Source organism: Manduca sexta, chromosome 15 (assembly GCF_014839805.1).
Source record: "Manduca sexta isolate Smith_Timp_Sample1 chromosome 15, JHU_Msex_v1.0, whole genome shotgun sequence".
NCBI classification, from domain to species: domain Eukaryota; kingdom Metazoa; phylum Arthropoda; class Insecta; order Lepidoptera; family Sphingidae; genus Manduca; species Manduca sexta.
The window spans coordinates 13,247,932-13,266,065 of record NC_051129.1 but is presented as its reverse complement, the minus strand read 5'-3'; the positions used below and the strand labels follow the sequence as shown (position 1 = coordinate 13,266,065).

General features: G+C 36.2%; 1 protein-coding gene across 1 annotated transcript; it reads left to right on the top strand.

Annotated features, from left to right (window-relative positions):
- The first annotated feature begins 7,713 nt into the window (after window positions 1-7,713).
- On the top strand, window positions 7,714-17,693 carry LOC119189391 (TBC1 domain family member 12-like). The gene is made up of 5 exons (XM_037438873.1): window positions 7,714-7,941; window positions 9,711-10,251; window positions 10,788-10,916; window positions 11,372-11,567; window positions 12,061-17,693. The coding sequence occupies exons 1-5, from the start codon at window positions 7,799-7,801 to the stop codon at window positions 12,273-12,275; spliced, it is 1,224 nt and encodes a 407-aa protein (XP_037294770.1). The 5' UTR covers window positions 7,714-7,798; the 3' UTR covers window positions 12,276-17,693.
- The last annotated feature ends 441 nt before the right edge of the window (window positions 17,694-18,134 follow it).

The window sequence follows — 18,134 nt, the reverse complement described above, 5'->3', positions numbered from 1 at the left end:
CAATTGACCTATAAGCCTCTGTAAGAACACAAATAGACACTCACGCCTTTAATCCCCGACGGGGTAGGCAGAGGTTTAACTAGTGCACTCAATTTCCATCGTGGGTATTCCGTCTCATGATGTGATAGAGGGCGAGCTTGTTGCCTTTTTGGGCACTAATTCCAGACTCCGGGCTGATACTGAAGCTAATATCACAACCCAGGGATCAAACCCGAGACCTCTGCACACCAGTCATACCGTAATACAGTTTTTCAATTTTCCTTATCGTATTTAATACAAGTGATTCCATAATATATTAATGTTTAGGGTTTTTGAGGTAAAGTTTTCACAAACAGATGACTTTACGTGTAAATATAAAATAAACTTCCATAATTCCACAAGATTATATCGAAACCCGTCGTGTATCTACGTGTTATTATCTACACATGTTCATAATGCATAATTATGTAATATTTTTCCACTGTCAGAGATCGGATCGTTTGTATTTAATTGCCACAGGAAATACCAGAGATAACTAACAGTGATGCACAAAACGGGCTTTGTGGCCGCTTTACATAATGCGACTTAGTTTTTGCTTTCAATTAAGGCGATTTATCCGATTTGGCATTGTTGAAATTTGGTTTTAATTATTATTTCAATATTTTTATGTTCATTATTGTTAAACTTAAAAAATGAATATCCGTAAATAGATTTACCAAAAATTTAAAATGCATCAAAATTTAAAAAAATCGCAAATATTATAACAAATCGGTGTTCTTATTTTTAGAATAGCTGCTTGTAAAATGAAATTCTAGCAATTTACAATCTGTATAAGTAGAGTCTACTCAAATTATTTCTAAAAGCTTACTGAGGCTTTCGCGAGCGTTGAGCAAGTTATTTGATAAAGCTTTACTCATGGTATCTCGCAAAGAAATTTGGATAGATTTACTAATTAAATAAAATTTTCATAAATTTTATACCTTTGAATTTTCACTGAACCAAAAAAATTGTAAGCGAATTATGCGTCTTTGATCAGTACGAGTAGGATATAGTAAGGAGTAGAAGGTGTTAATTCCTAAAAGAATTGCAATATGTCGTACGATGTAAACACAACGCGAGGTGTGACCGGCCGTGTGTCGTGACCACCGTCTATCTGCCCAGACAATTTGTACGGGCTTGTGGACAAGTTCGTGACAACACGACACTCAGGGGGTCCACGGAAAGCCCGTTAGGGAGCGCCTGCTGAATATTAATTGCGATTATTGCAAACCCTTTGCATGGCTTTGGAATTCCATCACATTTGGCACATAGATGTAGCAAGCTTGAGGCTCTGACCTACCTAGCGGAGTCACCCCACCTCAAGTTACGTTATTTTTGGAAACCGAGTCATTAAATAATGATTATTTTAAACTATTTTTTGAATAACGACCCACAAATGGACCTAATTAATACCCCTGTACATCTCATCTTCTATATCTTGTTCGTCTATATTTACCATCTTTATAGTAAACGTCTTTGAATCTTGTTACTAGCGCACAATGTTATCTAAACACGCCTTCAGTACTCATCGTAACTACATACGTCACGGATCCACAGAAAGCCCGTTAGGGGAGCGCCCGAGGAATTCTAATTAGGGATTACTACATTATACACCCTGTATGGTCTATTTACATTCAGTTATCTCTTTACGCGTATGTTTCGTTACGGCATTGATTTTCTCCTGTATAAAATAATGGGTTTTATAAAATGGGGCCTATTATTCCACCACTGGTTTATTGCTGAATAAAATATGATACGCTGCAATGCGTATCTAAACCTTTTTGAACATCTCTCAATGGTGAAACGTACTAAGTAATGATACAAATAAGATTAGGCTTGTATAAGTGTATTCCAATTTTGGCGGTCGTTGGACTTAGCAGTAAAAATTTCATAAATGGCAAAAATGGCGTCAGTTTTTTCAATTCCAAAGTTGTTAGACTAATGAGATTTATATCGAAAAGTTAAGTTTTTGCACTGTTTTTATAGTCTGATTATTAATACTGCTAAAACATTTGTGGTATATTATGACCTTTATGATAATTGAAAAAAAACTTAACCAAACAAGTAGAAATGTTTTATTAATGCTATAAGTCATTAGTGCCAGAATTTATATACCCATAATGTTCACAATTATGTACTTCTTTTAAGCTCTTGTACAGATTAGCACATAACAATTTCATTTTTCTAATAAAAATATATTGTTCCGTAGAGGAATGCGGTTAAAGGAACCTTTATTCAGAATGAAGAGTATTGTGCGCCTCATCTCGTTAGCACAAGGTTAAAAGTTTCATGTTACAAAGTGAGCCATGCGGTCTTTTTTACCCAAATGAGATTGAGAGGATTATGATTTTCAATGACTTTCAATTTATGAGTTATGAACTATAATGACAATATTCTAGGCCTTTTTGTTCTATTATAGTTATTATTGATTTGCTAGTATTCCGTTTTGGATTACTGTCTTTACGTTATCTATCACACGAGACTACTTGTTACTTTTAGATGTATATACATTAATCTCAATTATTATTACTATAAAAATAATTTATTTTAGTTCCCTCTAAATATTGTCTTTCCAAAAATTTAAGAGGAGTATTTCGTACCTTGGTTTGTAACTAATCTAATATAAAGTATGCGAGTAGTGTGTGTGACGAGGGTTCGAAATCTCGCAAGGATCCCATCACATACACTGAATTCTTGAATTCCACTCTTTTAAATTATATTAAGGGCTTTCCAAATATGTGTCTTGGTTTTATTGTTCTTTTGTATGTTTTAAGAACACGCCTATTTCCCTGCAGGAGTTCACAGAATTACTCACACAGTTCACGGTTTGCTGAGCTTGTTTCCGTCCGATGATAGGGAACCGGCCGATGCTTTCTTAGAGGCTAATTCCAACCCCGGGCATTACATGTGTGTTTTTCAAATTGAATAAACCGAGAAATGCTGATTATCAGTACATTGGTCCCATATCCAGTCAATATGTAGTTTAAGTGGTAAGTACGAGGTCTGTATCGTCTCAGTCTGAAAGTTAAATGCAGTATTAACGCAACCAAAATAATCCTTGTTATAAAGTTTTATCTGAAAACTGTTGAAATACAGTGTATGAACAGAAATTGGTACCAGGAGCGCACTGGAAGCGGAAATACCACGGTAATGGCAGCGGCCGGTCGGCAATTTGCTAGTTCGTGACCGCTCTAGGGCCCCCGGCACAGCGCTAACAGCTTTCGACGGTAGAGATGCTCGCGATTTATGTTTTTAAATTTATGTTCTACAACATTCAATCGGTTTGTTTGATTTTGTTCGTAGACTTTGTTTGGTATAGTGTATTAGATAAGTTGGAAGTTTTGTATTGTATTTTGTTATTAGCATCATGCATTATCATCTTTGTACCAACGTAGTCTTTTATGATCACGACGAAAATCTTACTAAGTGATCCAACACCAGAGAGTCATGGCCGACATGAAATCTAAATGTAGAATCGCTACGAATTTACAGTTTCAACTTATTTTATAATGTAATGTTCCGATATCATGTCCAAGAATTCCTTAGAGGAACACTTAATAAACTGTGTGGCATGCAACCCTTCATGTTTGCGAAAGCCGATTAGACGAGAGTCTGGCGTGCATCCTGCTAATTAGAGATGGTGTGCTTAATGTACCGGTTCCTTGTTAGCGAGCGGCGGCCAGTTTGAGAACTTTATGAACAGAGTTGTGAATTAAATAGGCCCCGCTTACAGGGCGCGCTGTAGGTGTGTTCTTTTGCTATCATACTATAGAAAAAACTCTTGCTTGAGTGAATACATTCCGCATGACGTATCCCTTGCCCCTTAGGTCTTAGGAAAATGCTAGTGTTTGTGAAGACAAGAAATAAAGTATGTAGTTTGCAGTGGCGAAATGTCCATATCAACTTATTCCTACCGGCTTTCCTTAATTTAGAATCTAATTATCATTTGAAGGATTTGTAAACCGCATTTATGCATATTAGTACCTACATGTTGTTTCTGGTTCCCTGTAAGAAAATGTCACCTTTCTCCACTGGTAGTTTGGAGTTGTTTTTCATGTCTTTACTAGTTAGATATGAATATAGCAATATTGTCTGCATATCACTGTTATTAAATATAGCTTAAAATTACGCCTCTTTACATGCTCCGCCGCGCCAGGTAGATTTTGCGGTCCTTCGAGCCCCTTAATCCTATTTCATCCAAACCATTCATGCGGTGTAAAGATAAATAACCATAGACATGTTTCGTAAAAATAAAGTACAATTCGGTCCACTGTAAATTGTCCGTCATTGTACGCTATTTCATCCTTCGTTGAAGCATAACGTTCGCGGACAATGCACGGAAATTTATTTTTCGATGGTGAATAAATCGAATTCCGCTGGTTATATATAGCGAGCGTGGTAAACGTAATCTCATACTTCATACCCTGTAGGTAGGTTGAAAAAAATAAGGACTCATGGTTTGTCGATGTTCTTCTAATTATTTGAACTTGATGTAAAAAAAATCAGGTTTGTATTTTGATTGAAATTGCAAAAAATCTGGTATTAATGTTTACCTAACCAGGGTGCATTATAGTTAAATTAAAAAAACAGCAATTTTTAGAAACCCAATCGCCAGCGAATGACTTTAATTTGTTATTTGTAATCCTCACTCAAACAACTTAATTTCATAAAGCTTATCATTGATTGTTGATCGAACCTACTACCACAGTTTCACAGCCGACATTGTAACTAAAACAAAGAGCCCGTATGTTATTGTACACACGACGAGAATGTTACGCGTGTGTAGCGTAGTTTACGATGCTAGCGGACGGTGTTTGTGCATGGAATCTCATATGAGTTTTATGGTTAATCTGACTTGTGGATCGCTCCTGAATACTATAATAACTAGTGCTACAATCCTTGTTTATAAACGCTTGTGTTTGTATTAGATTGAATTATTTGGTCGGATGTTCGGATGTTTTGCGGTCGTAAAATGTGTTATAGGTTACGAAGTCGTTGTGTTGAATAATAGTGCTTGTTGGGCCTTATATTCTATGACAGTGTAAACTATACGGGCGTGTTACGTTATCTTCGTGAAATAACTTGGAATAGTATTCTGTAATCTGTATTCTGTCTTAAACGCGATGCGGTGCGTTACGTGCTTGTCACGCACTGTCAAAATAACTGGTGCAGACAATAAGGCCCCTGTACATTGTTCTACAGCCTAGGTTGTTTATATGTTAATCCAGGTCGTGTTTTATCAACTATTGGTTGCCAAATTTCATCCAAATCAACTCAGCGGTTTGTGCCTTTGCTTTGTATTATTCAGTCGGTGCCCCAAGCAAAACGCTCAATGTTTTCTTAGAATCTATCTATTCGAAATTTTTAATAGAAATAAAAAAAAATCACAATATATTTCTACAGTATGTTATCTTTGGTTTCGTTGTTCATAATGTGGATAATGTTTTATTAATTTGATAATGAAATTGGCACTAAAATTTTTGATACCTCGCGTCTCCTAAAGCTCACATAATTTTAATTTGCATCCAACACTATAAGATAGACAATTTGATAAGGATTATTTAAGTATATTAAAGTTTTCAAAAACATAAAATTTATGTTTAAAGAAATAGTACCTAAATCTGTAAATTCCCGCCCGTAAGTTGTGTTTGCTCTGGAAATGGCCTTATTATTGGATGGTAGGATCCTAGACGTTTCGAGGCCCCAGAGTCATTCTAAAATACTGATGGAGACCAACATGAGCTTTTTAATCGGTAAAAATCCGACATACTCAGTCTACCTTACACATGTACAACGGGGATCCAAAAGGATTTTTTTCACCCAGAAGTGAATACAGACGTTGCACTCCATTATACGAATGTATTTGTAAATCAAATGACCTATAACCACTAACTAACTACGTATAATTAGTGTTTGTATTCACTAATGAGTTTGTGCGTGCGTTGATTGTGTGCGTGTTTGTCTGCGAGCGCGTGCGATTGATTTCGTGCACACATGTTAATGCAAATATTTGTGCTATTCACTAACCAGTTTCAATTATGATTAACTTGGTGTAATCAACTATGTAGGCCATATACCTATGCATAATTGCCTAAGGCTTCACTGATATTCATATTTAATCAGTGTCTAGTGCATAGTTTAGGTTATTTTTATCCAAATTCATTTGCACAAAGTTCTAATTTGGCGTTTAATTGCTTGTTTAAAGAAGGCTCGATTGCAATTTTATTTTTAAATTAATTTTAACGTCAACGCGTAAAACCTTAATAACAGTCCACGCCAAGTTATGAAACACGTTCTAAACTTCTCCCCTAAAAATCCCACGAGTTAATATAATGAACTACACTAAACATTGCTACAATAATACTGATGCGGGCCCCATGAAATTCCTATGTCTATAAATCTTATATAACCGAATAAAGGGCACCACATGTCCGCTCAAGCGCAGGGTATTAAAGAGGGTGGACAGAGTTAGTTCGTAGATCGTTGTGTCACGTGCCCTCGAGAACACAATCCATTGTGTTAAACTCCCCTATGTAGGGGATGAACTATTGGGGACGCGTTTTTAATATATCCTCGTCATTTATTTCGATTCATTCGCCATGCAGTTTATCATTATCGCGTGCTGTATTTTTTATATTGTGCCGATAGATAATTTATCTATATAAATTAGGATGACGCGTAATTAATATTCCCAGCGGACTACGCACCTTGATATGACCGTTCGACGTAATCATAATTGCGTTGTATAAATAGGAAATAGTTATGTATTAAAAAATGCGTTTTTTTAAAACACGTACATACAAACCTTTATATTATAATATCATTTGGACGGTGATTGATAAGTGGATTATGAACCATGAGGAAATCTGTGAGCGATGCGTACGAAGGCTTGTCGTATTTAAAACTATTGTATGACAAAGATGTGCTCGGAAAATAAGATATAAATATTAGCATTATATATTAGCACAAAGCACTCCTCTGCGCTCGTCATCGTGTGACATGAAACGTAAAATTTCATAATGGACAATAAATTAACATACTTTATCGTCAGCTCGATATCAGATACAACCACAAAACTAAAACAATGCCTATCATTTTTTTAACTATTATAATATATCCTCTCAAATGATTTGGCGAAGACACATACGTTGTACAAAACAGTGATTAGTTAACACTTATATGTAACGAAAACAAGTACTAGTGTATTGCATCCAAAGGAGGTTACTAGCATCTGTGCGAACTCAAGAACAAAGATAATTCGTAATAAACGTGCGCGCTGTGCTAGTACTCGGTATCATTGAATATTAATACATAATTATAATAACTGCTTCGTTCCCAATACGGTACAGATTCATGAGTCGCTTGTGTTGCGTGCGACGGGATTCCCCACTGTTGCGGTCGTGATGTTTATAATGTTTATGCAGTTCGATTGAGATTGTATCTGATTGGTTAGCGAGATTTTATATACCAGTAGGGCGTTAGTTGCGAGAAGTGAATAAAAAAAATTCAAAGTCAGTTATCACTTAGGTGTTAGAATAAGAAAAATATGGTTTTTAGTCAGTTTATTGTAGGTAGAGGTGTTATTATTTTGCCAGCTATGTTAGGCTTCGTGCATACCAGGCACAATTCAACACTCCAGGTTGAAACTGGACAAAAACCACATCAATTTAATAGAGTCACGTCATAACTTATTTATGTCGTTGTATTTTGTTTCAGACCATCAAACCTTCCAGCGAAATGCACGGAAGAAGCACTGCGTCACAAGGCAGAGCACGCTCGCATGGTCGAGGCAGCGAGGCGGAGGGTAGAGAGGGAAGTGGCGGCGAGGCACGCCAAGCTGCAGGAGTCGCTGCGGCAGGAGGAGCGGCTGGCGAGGCACGCGCGGGAGTGGACGCAGACGATACTGCCCGACTGGCAGAATATGTGAGTACCAACTATGTGCTTGAAGGTGATAATGTCAATACACTTATAGTATTTGTAAAAATATTTCCTCCGTTTGGATAAAACATTACAGACTTTGTATTCTTTATGTATAAAATTGATGTTCGATTAATCAAATACGGCAAATATTCTCTTAAATATGTACAAAGTATCTTGCCACCATCAAGAAGCTTCGTTCGTTAAATCGTTTTAAAAATTGAATGCAACAGAAAGGCAGACCGTCTTTTATTGTAGTGACATCTAGCGATTAAATTTCGAACTAGTATATCTATTTGGATTTGGTATTATAAAAGAGGTTCGCAAAAATCAGCCCTTTGCTCCTCTACAAGCTTAGATATTTAAATTTGAATTTTTGTAAAACGATTGCTTGGGACGAAATGCCATTAAAGAAATTTAACATAAAGCAGATAGCTGGTCGTAATAATTAAGCTATATCTTTATAGCAACATTCTTGAACAGTATTATATCGACTTAACATTAGAATAGGATAAGAGTAAGTGAGTAAAGGGAGATAACTATATGACACAATTCACATTAGAAGGCTGAACAAATAATTTATCCACACACTAAATAAATTGCCACAACGTAAAATTAATTTATACCACACAATCTACGCATAAAGACCTAGATTCATTTATTACAAAGGAATTTGATTGTTACAAACAATTGCAACCAATTGTCCTCTTTTCATAGTTCAACAATTTATTCATTGGAAGCTAAAATATGTACTTTGCCCTCCTTTGTTCAAATATGTGCAGACTTGCTAAAAATTAACTACGTGGCTTTTTTTTATTGCTTTGAATGACGAGACGAGCTTGCCTTTCGCCTAATAGTAAGCGATATGATAGTAGCTTTCGATAAATTGAGACATGCTTTTTGTTTTTCTACAATGGCTATAGATGCTACCATAACTTATAGTGGTCCTGCTGGTTAGGTTTAATATTCAAAAGGCAGGTCAGAATGAGAGTAACAATAAACCAAATAGAACACACATTTCAACTTAGTCAAAGTTGCCACCTTAACCTACACATTCAAAAGCATTACACCAATTATATTATTGAACTACAAGACGTGCAAGTCGGTGATGGTTGAGACTTATAAATAATAAAAAGATGATCTTAATACTGGAACATTGAATTATAAAGGACTGCATTTTCTTTTTTTATTGAAGCTTAATGACGAGACAAGCATCCCACTCCTCTGATGGTAAGCAATACGACCATAAACACCATACAGAACTTAATTAGGAAGTACTGCATGGCACTCAACTCCGCTCTTCATTTTGACACGAGATATCGTAATGCCTAGTAATTCCTAGGAGATAAATACCCACTAATAGTTAAAATAATCCTTATGTGTTCTATAAACGGTTTAATTTGAGTCACTCGGCATGGCTAATTGTCCACACGTTAGTCGTGAGCTAAAGCGGGTCAAACCCATTGTGCAGACAATGCTAGCGTTGCTCGTCAATTGCGATTGTTTGTTTTAGTCGAGTCGCATTGTGCTGAAACAATGCTCGGGATTAAACTATATGTCTTGTGTCACACTTTGTCGTTTAAGGTCAAGATGTGATATTGATTGTTTGAAAATTGAAGAAGAATGTTGTTAATTAGTCACACTGGATATGTACAATGAGAAGCTCAATCACAAATAAAAACAAATTTGTTAAATAGGATGAATTCTCTAAATAAATATGTACCCCATTTAGTATCAAATATTCGGTTCTTTTATGTCATATATTTCTATTGCAGGAAAAACACAAAACGGACTCTAGAGCTATGGTGGTGCGGGCTACCACCAGCTGTTAGAGGTAAGGTGTGGCAACTAGCCATAGGGAACAAGTTGAAGATAACGCACGAAATGTACCAGGACTACGTAGCGAAAGCCAAGCAGAAGTTACAAGAAGCACAGCTCAGAAGGAAGCGGTTAAAAGTTAATCAGGGATGTGGATGTGTTCCTAGGAAAGATAAAGCAAAATTCGATGACGTGCTACCGGCAGACACTAAAAAAGATAAGAAAGATGACGACAAACGTTTAGGTATACCGAGAAATTTCAGCGAGCAGAATTTGAAGTCGCACACAGAAGACAGTGAGCCTAAGAAGTGTTGTTCGAAGTCGAATCCTGATCTGTTGGACTATGGTGATGAGTGTTCGATGGAGCTGATACAGTTGGACATAGCGCGGACGTTCCCACACTTGTGTATATTCCAGCGCGGAGGGCCATACTTTGACGTGTTGCACGAATTGTTGGCGGCTTATGTTTGTTACAGACCTGATATTGGATATGTGCAAGTGAGTGTAATTTTACTATATGTTTGGGATATTATAATGATGAGTTTCTCTGTTAAATATGAAGAAGTATTTGGTAGTTATTGAGGTAGATATTGGTTTCTATATTTGAAGTATTTATTTCTTTTTGGAAAAGTGACTTACTGTCTCTGATGGTTAATTGAGTGAACACCTAGATAGTGTTAGATTACGAGAGATGATTTCTCCTTGACAGTTACACAGTTATGCAGGTAATTTTGATATTAGATATATACTGATGATTTCTGAACGTGGCACAATAACTAGAGCGAATATGGCGGGTTTTATGGAGGTTTTACTTGAGTACGAAGGTTGTTAACTGGGCGGATAAAAACATCGACGAGCAAACTACTAAAGATTAAATAAAATAAGGTTTTTCTTTAGTCTTGTCTTACCAGTGCATACGTATTACGTACAGTACACCCCTTGAAGTTTATTTAAGTGGAGAAAACACGATTAAAGATATGGATTTGAAATGTTAAATTAGTTCAGGTAGTGTGTGAGGGTGTGTATTGTGTCAGGGCATGTCGTTCATCGCGGCGGTGCTGATCCTGAACATGGAGGCGGCCGGTGCGTTCGTGTGCTTCGCCAACCTGCTGGACGGCTGCGTGCTGCGCGCCGCCTTCACGCGCGACGGCGCCACCATGCAGGTACGCCACTGCACCTCGCCCAGGGTGGGCAGGGGTGTGTACCGTCTCACGGTGTCATAGGGAGCGAACCTATTGCCGAAATGGCAATAGATTCGACACAAATTCCAGACTTCGAGCTGATACTGAGTCGAAAAACCCAATTTCACTGCCCGAACCGGGATGCAAACCAGCTACCTCAAAGTGGTCGTATCGCCGTCTTTCCAACTCATTATCTTTCTTTTTGATTAATTTCCTTGCGGAATAATGATAAATTACTTTTCCCTGAGACTCGCCGAGCTTCACTGCTCGGTGTCATAAAATGCGTGCCACTGCTGATCCTGGCTTACATGAGTTGTAGTGGTGGACGAGAAAGTCTCTACTCATATCGCGCACTAATACACTGGGCCAGTCCTAGTCAAGGCATCATTAAACAAATATTTAAAAGGTTATTTTAATATCAATTATTAATATTACAGCGTTTATGGAAAGCGTACGGTCGCCTAGTGGAGACGAACATCCCGGCGCTGACGGATGGCGCGTTACTCCCCGAGCTGTACTTGCTGGAGTGGCTGTACACGGCGTTTGCAAAAGCTATGCCGCTGGACGCCGCCTGTCGCCTCTGGGACGTGTTCCTGAGGGATGGCGACACGTTCCTGTTCAATGCTGCGCTTGGTAAATAACAAAACTTATACTTTTCATTTTCTATACCAAGACCCGAAAGACTGTATGTCAGCAAATTTCTGACAATCGTTGAAAAACCCCAAAACCTCATGCTAGTTAATTCCACTTGGACTATAATAATGCTGTTGGCATCAATCTCCGAACAAGATGTTGTTTTCTTAATCCAAAATACCAAGCGAAAGATGTCTTTGGTGCTGGTCAGGTTTCAGTTAATAGATAAATTAATATACAGTCAACAAATATTAACTCTACCATCAGTTCGCAAAGCAGTTCTCATCTGAGAAGAGTGGGCAAGAGATTCTAGTGTTACTCTTTTCAAAATCAGTGGTATAAAATACAGTCCTTGATAAAGATTATTTTTTTGTATAGAGCAGATCAGTAATATACTCGCAAAATAAGTAATAAATAACGTTCGTGAATAGTCACATACGACCAGCAGTCCACCTCAGCCGTCCACTTAAAATTTTATCATTCTTACTTCCAGGTATCCTCCACTTATACCAAGACGAGCTGAAAGACATGGACTTCATATCGGCCGCCCAGTTCCTGACCAAGCTCCCCGAAGACCTTGACGCCGAAGCCCTCTTCAAGAGCATCTCGTCAGTCTCCATGTGCTGTGACGGTATGTCGTTTGAGGAGCTGGTCTCCTGCTGCGAGGTCGACAGCAGTCTGGACGATGATGTGGCGGTCAGGTTATGATATCCGAGGAGTTGGAGCCACAGCTTCTGGGACCTTGTTGATGCCCTGTCCTTCAGGGTTGGGTTATAGTGACCTTAGTTAGACTTGACCCTAAAGAATTTGGGAACCGAGGCTAAGTTCTTGCGGTCCCGTGTCGAGGAATTTTAATGAATTAAAAATTTTAAGACCATAGTTTGACGTCCAAGATCATTTAGTGGTGACTCTTACCCTGGTTTTTGTTAGAATACGATGTTGCGTCCCAGTAAAGATCGAAGACCAGGATGTACTATTTCTAGAACTTGAGTTCTAACGTTAATTATAGTGACCTGAATAACTTTGAATATTCTTGAACAAGTTAGACGATAACATTGTAATCTGACAATACCTGAGGAATATTTTCGAAATTAATTCGTTGTTGACGTTTTAGCTATATGAATTTATTCGTAGTTAGGAATGTTGCAAAGTATCGTGGATTATGACGTCATTGTATATCATTCGTAGTTGTGTTTGAATAGTTTTCGGGATTGTTTTGCTCGTTTACTAACTGCGAATTAAACAGTGATGTCATAGTTCAGTTTGACAACTAAAGATCATTAGATAAAATAAAAAATAAAAAAGATAAATACTTGAACCATAAAATGTTGTCCTTTGGGTGAAATATAGTGACTTGGTTGGGTTTAGATGTCGTTTTGTGTCATGCGATTTTTACTCTTATTGTCTAAATTACGTATTCTCAAAATAGATAAATGACACGAAAACTAAATTAAATTGTATGATATAGGTATGTATTCAAATTAAAGTTTCGGTCACACAGCCGTGCAGGGTCGGAACAGTGGCGGCTCCGTGTACGGTCACGGATACAAAAATTTGCATAGTGATTTCTTATGTTTACACGAATGTTAGACATTAAAAGAATTTTGGGTTCTATCGCGGTTTTTGTATCGTAATTTAATTCCGACGAAACAATTTTTATTTCATTTAACATTTTTTATAAAGCGATTATATATAATGAAACCCTTAGGCTCTTAGCTATCAATCCGCACATCTATGATATCTATTCACAACATCTAAAATCGTATGATATTTGTAAATAATGGTTATGTCGTTGTTATTTTCTATTTATGTCTAGAGTACCCGCGATATACGTCAGATAACAACTCATACGCCCTGTCACGGTACCGCCGCGGCCCCTGCTCGTCGATGTGTGAACGAACCTTCATTTGTATTTTGAGGCGGAAAATTGACTTAACACGGGGAATAAAGAATATATTCCAGCCCTATATTATATATAGATATTCTGGAATAAATTGTTCTAGAGAAGTGTGCCACATAGTTTAGGAGAGAATGTGTGTGTTTGTGCGCGTGAGTTTAAAAGGTTTTTTTATGGATGTTGTTAGGTGTATTTAGATGTTTGTTAGAAATAAATATATGTCAGTGATTATACATTGGATTAACTGCATGACTTTTTCGCTGTTCTGTGATCGTTGTACAGTCAGAGGCAAAAGTGTTTGCAGATTATAATAATGTAGATAAACTTGTGTGGTTGATTGTATGCATGAGAAAAAATAAAGCAGATAAAGTGTTTATAAATGCAATACAAAGGATTATAGACCTTATCTTTATTTCCTTTTTGTATTGTATTTCATAATATGTAGTATAAAATTGTATTTATATTTATGAACCGTAGAAGCTTCACACAAAAGCCATTTTTGCATACATACATGCAAAAATTATACATTATATTACAAATCATATGGTGTCTAATACGCTTGAGTGCAATGTAAATTATATATAATTATATGTATATACGTTTATAATGAAATATATTATATGTTGTGATCGTGAACTTAACATGTTATGATATGAATATAGATACAATGAACTTGGAAAAATAAAATGCAACGTAAATTCCTTTTTGTCAGATTTAACGTTAATTATTGGATTTATTTTAAAAATATATTGTATTTTATATCTTATATTAGCAATTAAATAGGCCGACATAGTTGTGTCGACCGTCTGGGGATGATTATCTCTTGCCGGTCGACATGTTTTTGGATATCTTTTGACATTAGGTGCAGTGAGGTCACATGACCGGACCGCTCATAAAAAATAGTCTTCAACAAATCTGCAGCCATACAGGCAGTGGAGCATTTCTCAAAAAAAAAGTACGAAATTATTTTCATGATTTTTTCTGTTTTTTTGTGTGAATAAAATCAGATGAGACAGAAAATTTCTTAAAAACTTTTTCCTTACGTCATTTATTTTGAGAAATACTGAAAGCGTTATTAAAAATATATTTACACCGACAAGTTATACGAGTATTAATATTCATACCAGAACTATCATAATTCGTAATATATATTATATTTAACATAGAGCGTACAGTTGGTTGAAATATGCTGTAGTAAACAACGTGTGGAATTGGTAACAGATAAATTAGTGAAACAAGCCGTTGATTTGAGTCTTACAAATCTTATTCAGTAGGTGATGTAACCCCTCCAAACCAGGGGCGATAGGTGAAATTTTCTAATACAACATATAAGTATTAAAATACACAAATGCGGTCTGCTAATCGTTCTAATGATAATTAGATTCCACATAAAAGGGGAAGTCGGCAAGAATGAGGTTATATGGAGCCTTCACCACTGCTCCATAGTTCCTCGCGTCTCGACCAAATCTACCGCAGGGTGATGAGCGCAGTGGAATAACATGCAATATCTTGGTATTCAGTTTTGTATGGTGTTGCTGTTGGTTGTGGACGGTCGTATCGGTTATTACCTGGCGAGCTTCATGCTCGTCGCGTTATTGAATGAAAGTAAACAAGACATGGTGTATTTCTGTTTCAATGTCACTCTAACCGACTTCTGAGGTCGTTGCCAAGCTGCCATCTTACGAATGATAACGTTAATAAAAACAAATAATATATGGGAATGACATATTCGAGTCGATAAACTTATCGATCGGATATTTCCATATATTTTTTTTGTTTTCTATAAGCGTTAATGATTGTAGAAAGGCATCTTGGCGCTCAACTCTTGGCGAGTTTAATTATCTAATTCATTTGATATTGCGAAGCGGGGAATCCCTCACTGTGAGATGACTACCATTCTGACGTGCCGTTGTTATGCTCAAAATATAAACAAGCGGCTTGTTTTGCTAATAATGCTATACGCGTTCTGTTGACATATCATTAATTATACTGAATATGATTTTTTATTTATTTATTTTTGCACTTCACATACAAAAAATGTACGGCGGACTTAATGCCAAAGGATTCTCTCCCAGTCAACCTAAGGGTGGTGCGGAGATAAATAAGGTAGGTGCATCAAGGATATGATGCACCTACCTTAAGGTCGATATTGTGGTAGAGTGGCGTGGCGAGGGTTTCTGTCGCATGGAGCGGACTCAATGTAGACTCCGGCAAAACTCCGCAAACACATGTCCCTAGCACTGCCCTAGAGTCTTCGACGACTTCGCGGGCACGTCCCCCCGCCCCTAGACAAGCGACTTCCTTCACACGTGTCGCCCTCCCTCCTATGAGGTCCCTATAAGGTCATTTCAAAAAGTTGTAAGAACTCTATTCTTTATTATATGGAATGTTAGTAACAGGTATGATCAATAATCAATCTCATACTAGACGCCATGGTCATTATAGCTTAATATATAGTGTTGGTACAGATTATAAAATCGTTCATTCAATATTTATATTCTGTATTGTCACTCCATAGATTTTCGAATGTTGTATAAATCGCTAGTGTAGGACTTTCATCGTCAATGTTAAATCGAGTTAAATATAAAATTATCCAGTGTAAATAATTGTATATATTTAATTATCATTAATATTGTCAATTATAATGGTAATTTTTATATTACACTGGCGGACAAAATAATCGGAATTTTATCGATAATATTACTGGATAGGTTCATGCTTGCATATTTTTATTTTAAATATTCAATATCATAGAATCACTCCTCTCCTGCACAATATTACTCAAATTGGAAATTTCTGGTTCTTAATTATATTCTTTCATCATAATATATATTTTAAGCCTATTTCTTAGACTGTCTTCTGTTCAAAAAAGCAAAAAGGACGACTTTAATATCTAATTTCAATCTTTAGTTCTTCTAACAATTCTTTTATGTTGAGTTATTCAATTCAATATTAATGACTATTTCGATGGTACTCATAAATTAAAAAAAAAAGTCTAATGATCTGTCATTCTTTATTGGTAGCTAAAACAATCATACACAAGAAATTAAACAGTACATAACAAAGTATTCTTTTTTCTATTGTCGAAAATGAGGAACGATATTTTTGTCCGCCAATGTAAAGTTATTTAATGTAAGGGAAAACATTCAACGAGTAGTGTCACCGGCCTAATAGTTAATGAATCTTCGAAACTGTTTCGAAATCTAGTTGTATTTATCTTATACTATATCTGTAGGTATGTCTGTGTCTATATTATGACGTCATGTTCTTAACCATTAGCTAGCTTGTACACGCGGTTTCGCGCGAATACTATTATGTAGTTATTGTTATCTATATCTATCACTTGTAATATGTATGTTATAACTCATTTTAGGTAATAAAACTTTTAACACATTTCCTCAAAATTATAAACTTCTCCGCCATCTCGTTATCAATTTTTTGTGGATCAAAATAATATCAAATAAGTGATTTTTTGCGTTATTAGAGTAAAAAATAAAAAATTAAAATCTTCAAATTGTGGCATTTGAATACCCAAATGCTATCGACACTCGTACAACAGAACACCACAACCGCTCGCGACTCGCCTCGACACCAGTTGTTTAAACACGTTATACTCCAGAGTGATCAATTTATCCATCCATATTTATTCGGCCTAAGGATTCTGAATCCTACCTGAACATAGTCGATATTGCAAAATAAAAATTCGTTTACCGTAATTCTTCATATAAATGGTTTGTTTTAATAAATATTATATCATATATCAATAATACAAACTCATCACCTTTGCCGCTAATATTTTGACGGCCGACTTAAAGACAAATTATCGCACTGCAAGAGTGTAAACAGAAACTCGAATCACGCGAATTGCGAGGCGACCACGAGGCGAGAGTGTAAATGGGACATGAAAAGAATAATTTTTTCCATGATAATATTATGTACCTATTTAACATTTTCCCCTAATATATATGTATCTAATTCAATATTCTAATGAATCCCTAATACCATTTTTTTTCAAGTTGAGGGTTTGGTAGGGACAAATCTTCAATAGAAAAATACCATAGTGAATGTCCTATCATTGTCTTGTGTATTCACAATTAACCATCTCTAGAAATGAAAACAATTTTACTTGGCGAAATGTTTGTGTTAATTTTACTAAAACAACCAAGTTTAACTACACACAGGGTTGTGATAAAGTATATAATGGAATAACAAAAGTTACATAATTACATAACAAGAGACATAAATGTCGGTACATAGGTGTACAGTCAGCCGGAAAAGTAGCTGAATAAATTCAAATTTTCAAATCGCATTTAAGCGTCCTTATCAACTATCGATTTTTTTCACATTAAATATTTCGATTGAAATCATGAGCAAAGCCGTTTGTAAGTTTTGAATTTGTTCAAGTATTTTTGTGGTTGACTGTACATTTTTAAAACTGACCGATGATGGATATGTGGTAGTTGATTCTCGAAACACATTAAATTTAACTTCTGTACCTGTAAGCTTTTCGTACATTTGGTGTTATTTATGTAGCCTAGTTGTCTGATTCCATATATAATTATGTAAATCATATTTAGGGACCAGAATGACTTATTGTAAAAATGTTAAAGTAAATTCATTTTAGGATTTCGTTATATTGTACCTGTAAGATTTTCTTCAGAGCACTTTTT

Excerpts from the sequence above, each read along its gene's own strand:
- LOC119189391 (XM_037438873.1), top strand. The coding sequence starts at position 7,799 with ATGGTCGAGGCAGCGAGGCGGAGGGTAGAGAGGGAAGTGGCGGCGAGG. Across the intron at positions 7,942-9,710 it reads CTGCCCGACTGGCAGAATAT|GAAAAACACAAAACGGACTC; the intron begins GTGAGTACCAAC and ends TTTCTATTGCAG. Across the intron at positions 11,568-12,060 it reads CCTGTTCAATGCTGCGCTTG|GTATCCTCCACTTATACCAA; the intron begins GTAAATAACAAA and ends TCTTACTTCCAG.